The 16,514-nt window shown below is 36.2% G+C and overlaps 1 protein-coding gene across 1 annotated transcript; it reads right to left on the bottom strand.

Annotated features, from left to right (window-relative positions):
• Positions 1–1,586: 1,586 nt before the first annotated feature.
• LOC141813177 (protein LIGHT-DEPENDENT SHORT HYPOCOTYLS 4-like) lies at positions 1,587–2,861 on the bottom strand. Its single transcript, XM_074701094.1, has 2 exons — positions 2,585–2,861; positions 1,587–2,428 (listed from the first exon to the last, which is right to left on the bottom strand). The coding sequence occupies exon 2, from the start codon at positions 2,347–2,349 to the stop codon at positions 1,711–1,713; it is 639 nt and encodes a 212-aa protein (XP_074557195.1). The 5' UTR covers positions 2,350–2,428; positions 2,585–2,861; the 3' UTR covers positions 1,587–1,710.
• Positions 2,862–16,514: the final 13,653 nt, after the last annotated feature.

Genomic DNA, 16,514 nt, shown 5'->3' with positions numbered 1-16,514 from the left:
ATAATTTCACAAATTATATATATATATATATAATAAAGATACTTTAAGGATAGATCTATTTAAATATTTGAAACTAACAAGACTTAAGAATGCATGATTATTGAAGAACATAATTTTGAATCAAAGAAATGAACACAAATTAAAAAATAAACTACAAAGTCTTCTTCATTCAATTTTTCTGTGTTAACATTTTTGGTGCAATGAGCTAAAATATGTTAAGACATATTGTCTAATAGCTTAATTATGATAATTAAGAAGGAACCTTTTTCTGTAAAGTTAAATAAATAGAGATGGATTCTACAAACTCTTAGTTTAAGATTTTCCAAATGAACAAGAAAGCTTAAGTGGAAAAATATATTAAATGCAAAGTAAAAGACATGCAGGTTCAATTCCCATCAACAAGATGGATAGTTTACCAGCTCTTTAAGCCTTCCTTGCATATCAAGAAACTAAACTACAAAGCAACCAACTCTTTAAATAAACTATATATATATAGAACCATTATTAGTGGTATTTTAAATGGCTTCTCAACTAATGATCATCACAAGAAGTATCTACTATACATGTTAAATTAATGATATTAAGGATTGTTAAAGTGGCATGCCAGGAATAAAAGGACTGCCATTTCCCAAAAACAGTACATGAAGCCATGATGCCAACCAATCATAGCAAAACACTATTAAATCATAATTTAGGTGGTGGGCAATATTAATATTAATATATATATAACAAATATACAACCAATGATATGATCCTATCAGATATATTCCACTAGCTTTTCTGCCTTTTTGTACTCTTCCATCTAAATATACACACTCCATTTTTCCCAAAATGCTTTCGACTTATTTGTTATGATAAGCTACTTGTTTGCCATACAAGGAATTATATTCCTTTTTTCATACATGTAAATGAATCAGCATGGCAAGAATGAAGATTGCAGGTGTCAGATTACTTCGAAATGGAGGGATCACTTATATTCTCTGAGAGAAATGATGAGTAGAGCATGTATTAGAATGGCAAAGTAACTGAAGAAAAGTTGCTGCAGAATTGCACCACTGACTCCTCCCCAGTTCCAAAAGTATACACAGAAGAGAAGAAGGTCATGAGAAGTGAAGAAAATGGCATGGCAGGACATGGTACAACTCACAGCTCACTGCAAGGTCACCGTAGCACAGGCCACTTTAGATGCCATAAGAGGCAAACTTTTCTCTGGCCTGTGCTGCATTGAAGTTGATACGTGAAGTTGTACCATGATTTCCAGGGACAACCGTGGATAGCAGCGAGGCATAGGTCAGTCAAAATTACAACAGTGAACGCACCTCTTTCATTATTATTAATGGGTACCATGCGTATGTTGATCTCGTCCTGGATGTCTCGGTCACTGCAGCGCCATTGTAGCTGTGCACATGTACTTACCGACTCATATAATTGACGCCTTCCAAGTGCTTACTGATGATATATGATGCTAAACTGAAGAGAAGAGCACGTAGAGTAATGATAAGGAAGAGCCATTAATTAATGGCTTCGAGCTTTAGGTTAAAGGACTTTAGTTTCATGCATGCTTGCTCATGATGTGTTTAATGGATTACGAGCTGAAGGAAGGAAAGAGAGGTAGCACATTAATTAACTAATAATAATTAAGTGATTAAAGGTCACACACAAGCTACTTGAATAGGATGAATTAAGGGGAGTCTTAACGTAGATTGGCGATCAGGCAGCTGCCGGAGCGGGCGGCGGCGGGGGGTCTTGATGCTGCTGCTGCTGCTGTTTCTTGCGTTTCTTCTTCTCGTAGCTGATTCCGCGCGCCCGGGACTGGAGCTCCCGGACTTCGCGGAGGTAGAGGCGGACGGCGCGGGCGGCGAAGGGGTTGGTCTCCGGCTTGCCGCCGTTCTCCTCGTAGGCGGCGCGGAGGCGGCCGATGAGGGCGTCGAGGCTGCCCCAGGCTTGGCGGAGCGGGCAGGGGCAGGGCGCCGGCGGGTTGGGATGGCCGAAGAAGGGGCACACGTGGGTGTGGATCTTCGTCTTCCCGAACTGGTCCAGGTACCGCAGGAACTCCAGCACGTGCGCGCTGCTGCAGTGCGAAAGCGACAGCGGCGGCCGGTGGTTCCGCAGGTACTGCCCGAACGTGTTCCAGTCCCGCCGCTTCTGCGACTCGTAGCGGCTCAGCGAGGGAGGGGACGACGACGACGACGACGCACCGGCAGCTGCCACTGCGGCCAAGGAGGAGGAAGAGGCGGCGGCCACTGTCACCAAGTTCACAGGACCACCGCCACCTCCTCCACCTCCTCCGCCGCCGCCGCCGCTATTGTTGGAGCCAGCGGGGCTATCTGGGTTTGGTAGAAACTCCATATTAAAGCAGATCTTGTACTTTCCTGTTCCTTTCAATATCTCCCCATCCTTCCCAATCGTCCAAGCTTAATCGATCAGCCTGCAGATCAATATTAGAACGGACAGTACATAATTATATGATCATGATCTGATCAATGGATCTCAAAATTATCCCTGCAACCTCATCAGCTATTGCCAAAGCTAGAACAGAATGGAATATGATAAGTAATCGAGAGATAGAAAGAGGGGAACTTACTGGTTGCTTCGTCGCCGGAGGAAAACAAGTGAGAGTTTGGGAAAGCGTACATAGATGAATCCGTAGGCAGGGATGTTCAGAAGTGTGAGGAAAGGAGATTTTGCTTGGAGTACTTAAGGTCGAAGGGGATGGTACATGGTGTGGGAAGAGGGAATTCCTTCATATAATCATCACCTTCTGGTTCAGGGATCTGGCCGTTTGTATTGTTCACCAATGACAGAGATGAATTGAAAGGGGAAAAAAAAGAGAAAGAGGGAGAGAGTGGACTGTGAGCACAGCTAGGGCTTTTGTGTCAATGGAGACAAGTTTGACAGAGAGATGAAAGGTGATGTGACATGTAAAAAAGCTTACTATTTGTTTCAAATAAATGGTATGCAATCAATTTAAAGTTTTTGATTTCTCTTTTCTTCGTTTGTTTTGTAGTAGTAAAAAACTAGGTTTGATCCTTTGATTAAGCCTTAGATTAACATAACGCAATTTACTTAATTAACTACATAATCAACTTTATTTAATATTCAAATTATATACTTAAATTTTATATTTATCAAAATATATATATATTTTTATATATATATATATATATTTGATTCGATTGCAATGAGTTTGTATTAAATTATTTTAAGACTATCAAAATTTAAAAACTCGTAATTTTTAATGGAATTTAAATTTAAGAATATGATTACACTCAAGAAGATATAATTAGTGCAGCAACTTAGTTTGAAGTGTTTATGAGGTATCTAAAATTATTAATAAATTTTAATAAAAATCATTAGCAAGTTTTAATAAAAATCATCAATGAATTTTAGTGAAAATTCATTGATAGATCTATAATATCTGGCATTTCAAAAGTTTAATATGGTCTAAATTAGAGGAGTCCTAAGAACTATTTAGTGGTATTGGTGAGTGAATATATCAAACGTAAGTCCTTTAATGAGCTTATGCTAAATTGTCTCAAGATTATAGAGATTTCAAAAATCCATAACTTTTAATTTAGATGGTGGAATCAGTCTAAGGGCATGTATACACTCACAAAGATACAAAAAATGCAACTAACTTGGTTTGAAATATTTATAAAGTGTCTAAGAGCATCGTTAGTATAAAATTTCAAAAGCTTGACATAGTTTGAATTAGGGGAGTCTTAGATATTCTTTAGTAGTGTTAATAAGTGAGTATAATAAGTTTAGGTCCTCTAATGAATTTATGCCAAATTTTCTCAAGGACATGAAGATTTTAAAAACTCACAACTCTCAATTTAGGTTGTGGAATCTAAATTTGAGAGCATGATTATACTTTGGAAGATACAAGGAATACAACGAATTTGATTTAAAATATTTATGAGGTGCACCATCAACTACTTTTGATCAAAAAATTCACTTATGGACCTACAATATTCAAAATTTTAAAATTTGACAGGATCTAAACCATGAAAGTTTTAAGAACCCTTTAGTGATATAAGTTAATGAGTATGATAGACCTAGGTCCTCTAATAAACTTATGATAAAATATCTCAAAATTATGTCAATTTTAAAATTTCATAATTCTCTATCTAAAGAAAATAAAGGTACTTATTACTATCAAGTCCAAATGAATTATTGGATGTGCGGCTGCAATTTAAAAAATAATATAATAATTTAATTTAATATCTATGTTTTATATGATAAATTTGATCATATAGATTTAAATCAATATTTGCTTTATTTATTTGTTAAAATAAAAAATTGATTTAATCAAACTCTATTCACTTGGTTTAATCCAATTCAACCATCTAAAGTTTGATGAACATTAAAATTTAGAATTAACGAGGCAATCATATTGTCCTCTACATTTTATTTTTGATAATATAGGTATCTAGATTTTCGATCCAACTAATTCTAAAGGTGGACGATCATCCCTTTGATTTGTCCACTAAATAAATTCAAAAATATGAATAGATCCTGACATAACGATCCAGTATCATCAGTAGTTTGAAAACCACATACATATGATGTACCCCTCTATGTACTATTTTTGAACATATGGAGTCATGCGAACTCGCACAATCGATGGAAATTAATCTCAGCCTTTTCCACATGATAATAATATAGAGAAACCCTTTAGAGATGAAAAATAATTAGACTCAGGAATTTGGAAGCAACTAACTTTAGTCTTATCATATAATTCATAAAACTAGTATACACATCAATAAGCAACTAACTTTAGTCTTATCATATCATTCATAAAACTAGTATACACATCAATAATTGGCTACATTTGATCAGATTATGCAACAAAGGGCTTAAAATGTATGAGAAAAATCATTTTATAACAATTTAATAGATATAAATATCTCATATTTCATTTGCTCACAAGATTAAGCTTCTATTACTTAATGCATGAATAAAAAATGTGACTAGCCATACTAAATTACTAGATCAGACTTGATGTCAGCACTGTTCTCGCTATGGCGTAATATATATTATTTATCTACATATATTAATAATTGATTTTAAATATTTTAATGGATCGATCTACTGTAGCTAAAAAAGAACTAGTGAATCTGATTCGCTCGATTTGATAAAGAATGGAATAAATATAAATTATAAATTTTAATTTAGTTTTTGGAATTGAGTGGATACTTCTTTTAAAGTTTAATATTTGGTCGGAAGGAATAATATAGATTGAAGATGATGAGTGTTTGCAGCCAGAAAAATACAGCATTTATTCCTGGAATAATTTGATTGACTAAATGCACGAAGTCAGGAATTTCATACGATGGTGAAAGTGAAATATGTATGTTTTCGTGATCAGCTGTAGTTTTTCAATTTACTTCTTCATAGATGGTCGTGGAATCGACCATATATGTGGAGGGCGGCGAATTCCATCTTTTACCGAAGAAATGTGAATGTTTACAATGAGGAGGCTGTGGAGGGCGGTCGACTCATTGCCTTCTATTCGTCCTTTATTTTTATACCTCTACACTTCTTACCTTATAAAATTGATCCATTTAGTTTGGTTGGGTAACTCGGTCTTCTTGACCTATCTTGTAATAGTCTAAATGATTTTTTTATGTGATAATTTTTTTTTTAAAAAATTTGTGTTGTAATAGTTGTTGCAAATTGGGTTATATGATAACTATTTCAGTCACATATTTAAAAAAACAAAGAAGTAAATTTTTTAAAAATCAAAATTGCTTGAATATAATAATTTTCAAAGGGATTATATATCCATACAACTTGAAAAAATAACATATATATTAGCAACAATATAACATTTGAAATATATGAACATCATCACAATATACATAATAACATCGTCATCACATCCACGTCATAATATATATATATATATATATATATATATATATATATATATATATATATATATATATATATATATATAATAACATCGTCTTCCCTACTCTTAGCCTATAGCTCGTCAGTGAATTTCTCCTAGAAAGTACACTGACATCGAACGTGATAATGATTATCTTGTATGCAATATTGATTTCGTTGATCGACTGTGAACGTTAGAAATTAATCTTCTAAAATCTATTAATTTGGAAGATTAACAAGAGATAAGAAAATAAACGACACTGTCGAAAATATTATTAAATCAAAATTTTTTTTAAACATCAACTAACAAGATGTTTATATACACCCAAAATCCTAACTTGTAAAGAAAGGAAAGAAATTCTAATAGAAAGGAAAAATTCTTAACCGTCTCGATATCCTTAAAATCTTAGACTGACTTAAAATCCTCAAATATAAAAAAATAAAAATTTTTAAAACTACTCTAAATACTAAAAACTCTAAAAATTACTAAAAATAAAAATTATCAAAAATAGTAATAAAAATCTTTGGATCCTCCTACATTAGTCGCCCTAAGTTAATAAAACTCTAAAAATTACTAAAAATAAAAATTATCAAAAATAGTAATAAAAATCTTCAGATCCTCTTGCATCAGTCGCCCCAAGTTGAAAATTATTAAAAATAAAAATTATCAAAAATAGTAATAAAAATCTTTGGATCCTCCTGCATCAGTCACCCCAAGTTGAAAAAACTCGTCCTCGAGTTTAAAGTAGTATTAGGTGGTCGCCAAGGAAGAAGATCAACTGATATCAACTCGACAAAATCTACTAACAACTATTGGATTTTGAAAATCCTCATCAATCCATCGATGAGAATGACATCGTGAACGCTGCTCTTGTTCTCAAATTCATCTGTTTCTACCTACTGGTTATCTCTGAAGTTAAAGCCTTTGGGTGACCTTTCTCTATTGCAATGTTTAGAATGTATAGTTGTCTCCACAATTTCTAAAATTTGCATCACAATCATAGCTTCACTAGAAGGCCCCACAATAGAAGCTAGAGAAGCCTCTTTCAAAACAAGAATTGCATCGTTGTTGTTTGATAAAGAAATAACAACACCTGATAAGTCCAAGCTTTTCATATAACAAATAATAATCTGAGTGCTCCCAATGGATTTATCTGATTCTACAAGTGAATCCTTGAAACTGTGGTCACAAGAACATACATTTGTGGCGGAAGGAATAAATTTCATATTACTTTTGCCAAAATCTGATATTTCACAACCTATTCCCAACCTTGAAGATTGTGCTGAAACAAAATGAGTCTCATTCACTTTATCTAATCGTTTAACACCTTTTGCATTTGTCCACGAAGGAGAATCCAAGCATAATGGTTGATTTTGTTGTGATTCATGGCCACCATCATAAAGTGTTTCGTCAACTTCATCATTATCATATACTGGCTTGCTAATTACCTTGGTCTCATCTGTATGTTGAATAAATTGGGACACCAGGTCAATGCAAGGCGAGATGATGGAGACTGAGGCTTCGTTGATAGATGAACTAGGCTTGGGATTCTGCATCGCTCCCTCGAAGTTGTAGGTGGTGAGGTGGTTGATCATACTGGTGTTGACATCCCTCAAAATCAAACTTGCGCTTCGAAATCTCTCCTTTGATTAGAAATTAAGGATTTTTCAAAAGGAGAATAAAGGAACTTACGACCTTTACAATCTTACGCCACTAAACATCGGAATAACTTTGTGACTTGTCTCTGTAGATGTTGAAGTATCTCATTTTGAGTGCTACAATCACGGTGTGAGGCTTCCTCAGTCGGAACCTGTCTGTCACAACCATGATCACGACCACAATGACGATTCATCGAATCTGAGAGCTCTAATACCAACTGACGTTGGACGGGATAGTGATTATCCTACGGGCAATATTGATTCCATTGATCGATTGCGAATGTCAGAAATCAATCTTCTAAAATTTATTAATTCGGAAGAATACAAGAGATAGAGAAATAAATGGCATGTCAAAAATATTATTAAATTAAAAACTTCTTTAAACATCAACTAACAAGATACTTATATAGACCCAAAATCCTAACTTGTAAAGAAAAAAATCCTAATAGAAAGAAATTTTTTTTAACAGACTCAAAATCCTAAACTAACTTAAAATTCTCAAATATAAAAAAATAAAAATTTTCAAAATTACTCTAAATACTAAAAACTTAAAAATTACTAAAAATAAAAATTATCAAAATAGTAATAAAAATCTTCGAATTCTTCTGCATCACACACTATATTTTCTTTTCTCATGGTTAACTATTAAAGGTGAAGAAATATCTTATAACATAAAGTATAAATAGTCTAATAGTGCAAAGCTAGACCTAAAGGGTTTAATCAATGTTTATTTTGGTAACCTTCAAGTCTCCACCTTGGTCCCCATTTTATAGTCTTTGATTCTTTCCATTTTTCACTTGTTGTTTAGTTAATCTATCATTGATCAATCATTGGACCTACCAATCAGTTGATTGTATTCTTATCGCTTCAGTCTAAGTTTGTCAAAACCTAATTGAGTCCATTGGATTCCTCTATCAGTCAACTAGAGCATTGTAACCTTTAGGCTATCCAATTGTTGCAGCTCACCTTCATTAGATCAATGATGCCTCCAGCTAACTTTCCTACTATAGCATCAATTGATTGATCATAAATCAATAGACTCAATCATGAATTGACTACTCAACTCTCCAGTTCACTAGACTTATTCCAATTGATTGGAACTAGACTATGATCATCTTAATACTTGAGATTGAGGTCTACCTTTTCCAAAAAGTTTTTTTTTGACTCTTACAACTCACCACTAGATCTTATTTTCTTCAGCTTAATTTTACCACCAAACAATCTCTCATCAGGTCACTCATCCATCAAATGCATCAAGCCCTCAACTCACTCCACGTATCATCCTTCATACTTCAACTACATAGTATGCCTCCACTTGTTTTGTCAATGTTGCCCTTGATGCTCCTCATCCTATGGTCCACCGGCTCATACATTTTTTTTCCAATCTCTACAGACCTCGAGCCCCCAAGCTACCAATTTAGTCATGCTAAATCATTCTCCAGAGTTGCTCAAGCACCACCTAAGTGTTTCTCACCTTATAGTTCCTTAGGCAACCTTCTTTGACCTCTATGAACTTTATGTTGGATTTGGTGATGGTGGTGCAATCTAAGCGTGAGAAGAGTGACAGTATAACATTGCTTAGGCGAAGTTGAGGTTAGAGTTAGAATCTATCTCTTTAAGATGAATTTGCCCAGCGAACGGTGCTCATTAGAAACGACAATCATCTCCCAAGATATAACAACTTTATCTTACGATAGCAACACTGTAAATCACAAGACCTCTAAACCGAAGAAGCTTCTCGAACCTAGGGGTGTAATCAAACCGAGCTGAGCCGAATAGTAAGAGGCTCGAGCTCAAGCTCGGTTCATTTTTCCTAAGCTCGAGTTTGATTCGAGCTTTAATTTTTAAGCTCGAGCTCGGCTGGTAATGAAATTAAATAGTTCGCGAACGGCTCGAGCTCAGTTCAAAAAAGGCTTGTTTAAAGTTAAACGAGTTTAGTTCGAGCTCGGTTTGAAAAAGGCTCGTTTAAAAATTAAACGAGCTTAATTCGAGCTTGGCTCGTTAATATATAATATTTATAATTCATGTAATATATATATATATATATATATATATATATATATATATATATATATATATATGCGAGTCTCTTAACAAACACGTTCGTGAGCCTTTAAACGAACACGTTCGTGAGCCTTTAAACAAACATGTTCGTGAGCTCACGAACCAAATACTGTTAAGCTTGAGCTTGACTCGATAATATTTTCGAGCTCGAAATCAGGCTCGAGCTCGGCTCGTTAACTTAATCAAACGAACTCAAACGAATTTTTTTTCGAACCGAGACTCGAATAGCTCATGAACAGCTTGGCTCGTTTACACCCCTACTCGAACCCTCCAAATGCAAGTATGGAATACAATACTTCCTTTACTTTGAATTGAATGAATGAAATGAGAATGTGAGGGATCTTATTTATACTTTGTGAAGGGGTAAAACAACCTCTTGGTTCAATCAAATCTCATCGATCCAACTTGAATTGGATGATCTAGATCGCACCTCTTCCCAAAGAACACAATGCCCCTTTTGGGTCCATTTGATTCATCCATTTCAAATTAATGGATCAGATGAAGTCTCATTTGAAAGAATACTTTGTCTCTTCATTTGGATGCATCTAAATCTTCCATTTTGAATTCAGATTGAGATTGAGTTATCCGAAGAGGCACTTTATTGTTGGTGCAATCTTTGCCCCAAGTGCATTGAGTTTCAATGTTTGGCTAAACCATGTTTAAAGTTAGGCAATACTTGTGATCTAACATGTGTGATGCAAGTTTGCAGGAAAGTCCAAGCGTGGTCTTGGCAAAGGAAAGTCCAAGTCTTGGCAAAGAAAAGTCCAAGTGGGAAGTCTTGGCAAAGGAAAGTCCAAGTCTTGGCAAGGAAAAGTCCAAGTGGGAAGTCTTGGCAAGGAAAAGTCCAAGTGGGAAGTCTTGGCAAGGAAAAGTCCAAGTGGGTAGTCTTGGCAAGGAAAAGTCCAAGTGGGAAGTCTTGGCAAGGAAAAGTCCAAGTGGGTAGTCTTGGCAAGGAAAAGTCCAAGTGGGTAGTCTTGGCAAAGACTTGACATGACGAAGCTGATGGAAGCATCTCAGGCTAGTGCAAGGATGATGGAGCATCCAGGGAAGGCATGAGGCTATGGGAGGTGTTTGAAGGCCGAGGTCTAGGTCAAGAGAAGCTGAAATGGGATTTTTCAGCTTCACCAGTCGACTGGCCCTGCCAGCAGTCGACTGCTCATAAATCAGACGCACACAGAAAAATCAGTCGAGCCAGAGGAAGACAGGAGTCGACTGGGCAGTCGACTGGTGTATGGTGAGTCGACTGATGCCAGTCGACTGGTCTTGGAACAGTCGACTGCTATTTGAACGTTGGCGAAGATTGGCAAGCATTTAATGCGCTTTAATGCGAGATTTTGTTGCCGATTGAAGCCATCAGTCGACTGGCCCTGCCAGCAGTCGACTGATGCCGAAGAATTATAAAAGAAGCCTGCTCGAGATCAACTCAAGAATTCTGCTATTCTTTCATTACTTTGTGCTTCTTTTGAGAACGTGTTTGTTCTCTATTCTTTGCTTTCTTCCTCTCCTCTTAAACACTATTTCATATCATTTTGAGGAGATCGAAAGAGTTGTAAAGGTTTCTCCGCCTTCGAGGTTTTCGAGAAGGAGAAGATTCATAGTGCATCGGGTGTGTGCGTGCGTGTGGATCCTTGGATTAGTCACCTCTGCGGAGGTGGATACCAAGTAAACAAACCGGGTTAGCGTTGATCTATTGTTTTCTCTTTTATATTTTGCTTCCGCTAACACTCTTGCAGAGAAACAATCAAGAAGAATCGAAAAACGCTATTCACCCCCCCTCTAGCGAACCAACCGATCCTAACAAGTGGTATCAGAGCCGGTTACGTTTCGGAGGATCTAACAATCAACCGGAGCAACTCATGGCATTCCAAGAGGGTTACAGCACCGCACGACCACCATACTTCGATGGAAATGACTTCGCCTACTGGAAAGGTAGAATGGAGTATTATTTAATGAATGACATTGAGAATTGGTTTAGTATTGTAGATGGGTTCGAGATACCCAAAGACATTGAGGGAAAAGCTATCCCTACAAAAGACTGGACGAAAGATGTGTGCAAGAAGGCACAGGCCAACGCCAAAGCCACAACGACTTTGCAATGTGGGCTATCAAAAGAGCAACTGAGCAAGGTCGGACCATTTAATTCGGCCAAAGAACTGTGGGAGAAACTAATCGAACTGAACGAGGGATCAACCGAATATCGAGAACGCTATTCACCCCCCCTCTAGCTATTCAACCGATCCTAACAGGCAACTCCAAACAAACCTCAGATCTCGCTCAATCACAACCTACCGACGAGTTCTCTTTCGCCATGCGATCTGCCCCCTTGCTTGACGTGCACCACCACACGACAGCTCTCCTCCGGCGAAAATCCACCACTGGTCGCCGGCTCCTCCTTCCGTCCCTTCCCCTTTGATTGCAGCTGGAGCACGCGATCGAGCGAAGGTGAGGAAGAAGCAGCTTCCGCGCGAGCTCGGGAAGACCGGGGAGAGCAATCGCGATCGAGATTTGGGGATAAACAGTAATCAGATCTTATAATAATCTTATCGGGTTGAATCTTTAAAGACCCAATAACCATTAACCTATAAGCTTTAATTGGGCTCTAATTGAGCTTTATTTGGGCAAGCCAATTACCCTTGATTAAACCCAATTAATTGTTTAACCAAACTCCATTAAATTGATTAATCTCTATTAGATTTAATTAATTTTAATTAACCCCAAAAATAGGTTTATTTACAAATAAACCCCTACTACTAGGGATATTTACACATAAATCCCTAGAAGTTCTAGTATTTTACATATCAAAAGGTCCGATGAGTTGGGATGTAGTATTATGTACATGGTGTGTTATTGATTATAGAAGGAAAATATGTCCTATAATCTAGGCTGATGATGTCCCCTTGAGGAGCTCATTAGGATTATCATGTAAACCCTGCAGGTGGACTTTGTCCGCAAGATAATAAGGTTGAGTGGTACTACTTTTGGATTAGAAGTTAATTAAATTTAAGTTGTCAGTAACTCATTTAATTGACAGACATACGATATCTTAAACACAGAGAGATTAATGTACTTATAGTAAGAAGGAGTCCATATTATAATATGAGATTGGTGCGGTAGTGCAATAATAACTCTCTAGTGGAATGAGTTATTATTGATGAACTTAAGCTGTGTGTCAGGAGGAACATGGGAAGCTTAAGCCCATCGGGAGACCAAAATCAATTCCTCCTCGAGGTCCCTACGGTAGCCTCTGGAAATCATCGAATCCACCTCATGAAGAATTCATGGAGACCTTCGGAAGAATTTTTGAAGACCTCAGAAGACCTTGGAAGACCTCCGAATGAATTCTGAAAGAATTCTGTGAGAAATTTCGGATAGGAAATTCTATTTATAAAAGAAAATTTCTGGAATTTTATTTAGAATTTTTTAGGAAAAATTCGGATAAGAAAGAAAGTTTTTATAAGAATTTTCGCTAAAATTTTTTGTCTCTTCTCGTACAAAATTTTATTATAAAATTTTGTGAATTAATTTTGATAAATTAACAAAATATTAATTATGGAATCTCGTTAAATATTAGCAAGATATAATTAAAATTTTTTTATTAAAGATAAGAACAAAATTAATATAATGAAAATTTATTAAAAAAGAAAACAAATCTTGTCCGTTGGATTTTATTAGATTTGTTCTAATAAAATCTTATAAAAAGATTTATTTCTAAATAAATATAGATAAGATAAGATTGTTATATTCTTTCTAATAAAATCTTATAAGAGATTTATTTCTAAATAATTCTAGATAAGATAAGTTTATTAGATTGTTTCTAATAAATTTTTCTTAAAGATTTTATTAGATTTTTTCTAACTAAATCTGGATAAAAAAATTTATTAGAATCTTTCTTAAATTTCCATGATGGCTTAGCTATATTAAGGAGGGATTGCAAGAGGAAAACACAATTCTAAGAACCCCTCCCATGGCTCTTAGAGGCCGGCGCCCCCTTTCCCTTTTTCTTCCTCCCTTTCATCTATTAGGGCCAGCGCCCCCTTAAGGAGTTTCTCTCTTTTGTTTCCCCAAGCAACTACATTCTTCTCTTGTGCTAAGGCCGGCGGCAATCCAAGGTGCTCCCTCCCTAAAGCCGGCAGACAAGAAGAAGAAGAAGGAAGAAGGAGAACAAGAGGAGAGAAAAATCTCATGTTTTCTAGCCATCGGAAGAGAAGAGTTTTGGTGGAATCATCTCGAAGGATCGTTGTCTACATAACGTTCGAGAAGAGGAGATGACATACAGTAGAAGATCAAGGGGTCATCCACTCCTTCTAGACATCTCGAAGAAAAGGTACAAATTTATTGTTTCCGCTTTAAATAAATTGTTCCTTTTATCTTGGATCCTGTAAACCAAACACAAGAGCCCAATGATCTAAATGCGTCGATCAAACTTTGTTTGATCGTTTGACTATGAGGGCAACTTAAATCCATTTTCGAAAAAAATTTTGTTCTGCAAGAATTCACTGGAACGGGTTTTCTAGTGTTTCCCATCAAGACCGATGCCTAATGTTCCCCTCGGGAACGCATCCTTACCCACTCCACTCAGGAGAATTCTCCCCCTTTGTTCCCTTAGGGCCGGTCCTCCTGACCCGTTGGACTTTTGCTCGTTCCCAGCTCTGTCCTCGGCCCCCAGGGTTTATGCTGCGACTCGGCCTTTTGCGACCAGCCCAGTCTTCTGCTGTGACTCGATCCTTCTCGATCAGTCCAGACTTCTGCTGAAAAGGTACAATTTATTATTTCTGCTTTAAATAAATTGCTTGTCCTCCTGACCAATCCAAGACTTTTGCTACGGCCTTTGATCCTCTTGACCAGGCCAGACTTCACTTGGTGCTTTCTACTCTGCCAAGACTTCATGCCTAGCTTCCACTAGGACTTTAACCCTGTGCTTCCTGCACACTTAAATCAACATCTTAGTCCAATAACACACTTAACTTGAACCTAGTTCTATTATCAAAACTCAGGTTCAATCTGCTGGTGCTCCCTGCACCAACAAATAGTTGTCTCAAGTGCATTGCCCAAAACATTTTAGGAAGATTGCATGATTTATCATTAACCTCACCATGTCTAATAAGGTTCAGTTTTGCCTCTCAAATACACCATTTTACACGGGTGTATACGGTGGAGTTCACTGAGATAATATTTCATTGTCTCTTAGATAATCCTGAAACTCTTGACCTTAGGTATTCACCATCCTCGATCGGATCGAAGCGTTTTAATACTCTTGTCAAATTGTTTCTCTACTTCACTTCTGAATTCTTTGAACTTTTCAAAGGCTTCATATTTGTATTTCATTAAATACATATACCCCAATCATGAATGATCATCGATAAAGGGTAATGAAGTTGTTATAACCTCCTCGTATTTGAGTTGACATTGGACCAGACACATCGGTATGTATAAGGCCAAGCAACTCTCCCATTAGTTCACCCTTTTCGGTAAAAGATAATTTAATCATCTTGCCTTTAAAGCATGATTCACATATATCAAATAAGTATAATTCAAATGATTTCAAACTGCCAACTCTTTGGAGTTCGATTATGCGTTTCTTGCTTATATCGTCAAGACGATAATATCGCGAGTAGGAGGTTAATTGATTATTTTTTTAAGTACACTTGTTGTTTATTTCGATATTGAATGCTTTGTTAGAAATATCTAACACATAGATATTTTTATTTAATGTTTCGATCATAAAGAATTCCATTCAAAATTATGTAACAACAATTGTTACTAAAATCAAATAGGACCCGTTTTTATTTAAGCAAGAAATAGAAATGGATATTCTTTATTAAAATAAAAATATAGTAATAATTTTTCAACTCTAAAATGAGTCTTTTACTATTCCTTAGGTCCTATATATTATCACATATATAAGAGTCACACTTAGTATCCAATACTCGAGTGGACGAGAAAATAGTATAATATTCAATTTCAAAAATACATCAAGCGGATGAGGCATCACATGCTTACTCTCATTTTACAGACTCTAGATAAAACTTACAATTTTAACTTTTGAGAACAATTCTTAAATTTCTATATCAGTCCTAAAGGTTAGGTTAGTCAAATTGTTGGTATCATAAATTATGCATAATAAAAGACAACATGCATAATCAATTAAATCTATAAATACAATCGAGCATATAAAAGAGATGATTTTATAAATAATTTATATATATTAATTGATCTCATTTATTTTATGAAATCAAGAGCCCTTACTTTGAATTTGAAAGATTGTAAGTACTCTCCAAATGGGTTGATATCTACTTATAAATAAGAATAACCTTGAAGAAAGTCCAACAAGTCATTCTTAGCTATAATGATAGGTATCATATACCGATTATATATCACGTATACATAACTATCACATTATGCTATCAACTAATTGAATGTTCACATAAACATTGGGTTGTTAACACATTAACATATATATATCATATGTATAACATCTAATTTTACCTCTATCCACATTAACCTTGGAGGAGTCCAACAGATCAATGGTTCAAGTTAATGGTATCAGAGCGAGGCCGCTCTTCACCGGACTAACCGCCGGATGAGTCATGATCCAGATCTAACCATGTGGGGACCCTCGGAGAAAACAAAGGAAGTAGGGGAGGCTCGGACCATGAGGGACATGGCAGCCGGACCATGAGAAATGACAGCCGGACCATGAGAAATGGTAGCGGAGCTTCCAGTGGTTCTTTGTTTGAGGGGGGGGATTGTTGGGTTGCAATGGTGCAAACATAGTCCCACATCTAAAACACATGGGAAAGATCATGGGTTTAAAAGGATGGAAAGTATCTCCATTGGCATGAGGCCTTTTGGGGAGAGCCCAAGAACAAAACCATGAGGGCTTAGGCCCAAAGTGG

This window comes from Curcuma longa, chromosome 20 (genome assembly GCF_044706935.1).
Source record: "Curcuma longa cultivar G26 ecotype Majalengka, Jawa Barat chromosome 20, ITB_CL_G26_1.1, whole genome shotgun sequence".
Lineage (NCBI taxonomy): Eukaryota > Viridiplantae > Streptophyta > Magnoliopsida > Zingiberales > Zingiberaceae > Curcuma > Curcuma longa.
The sequence above is the reverse complement of the archived record's forward strand: the minus strand, read 5'-3'. Positions and strand labels throughout refer to the sequence as shown.

Bases quoted from the DNA above. Each gene is read 5' to 3' on its own strand.
- LOC141813177 (XM_074701094.1), bottom strand. From the start codon at position 2,349: ATGGAGTTTCTACCAAACCCAGATAGCCCCGCTGGCTCCAACAATAGC.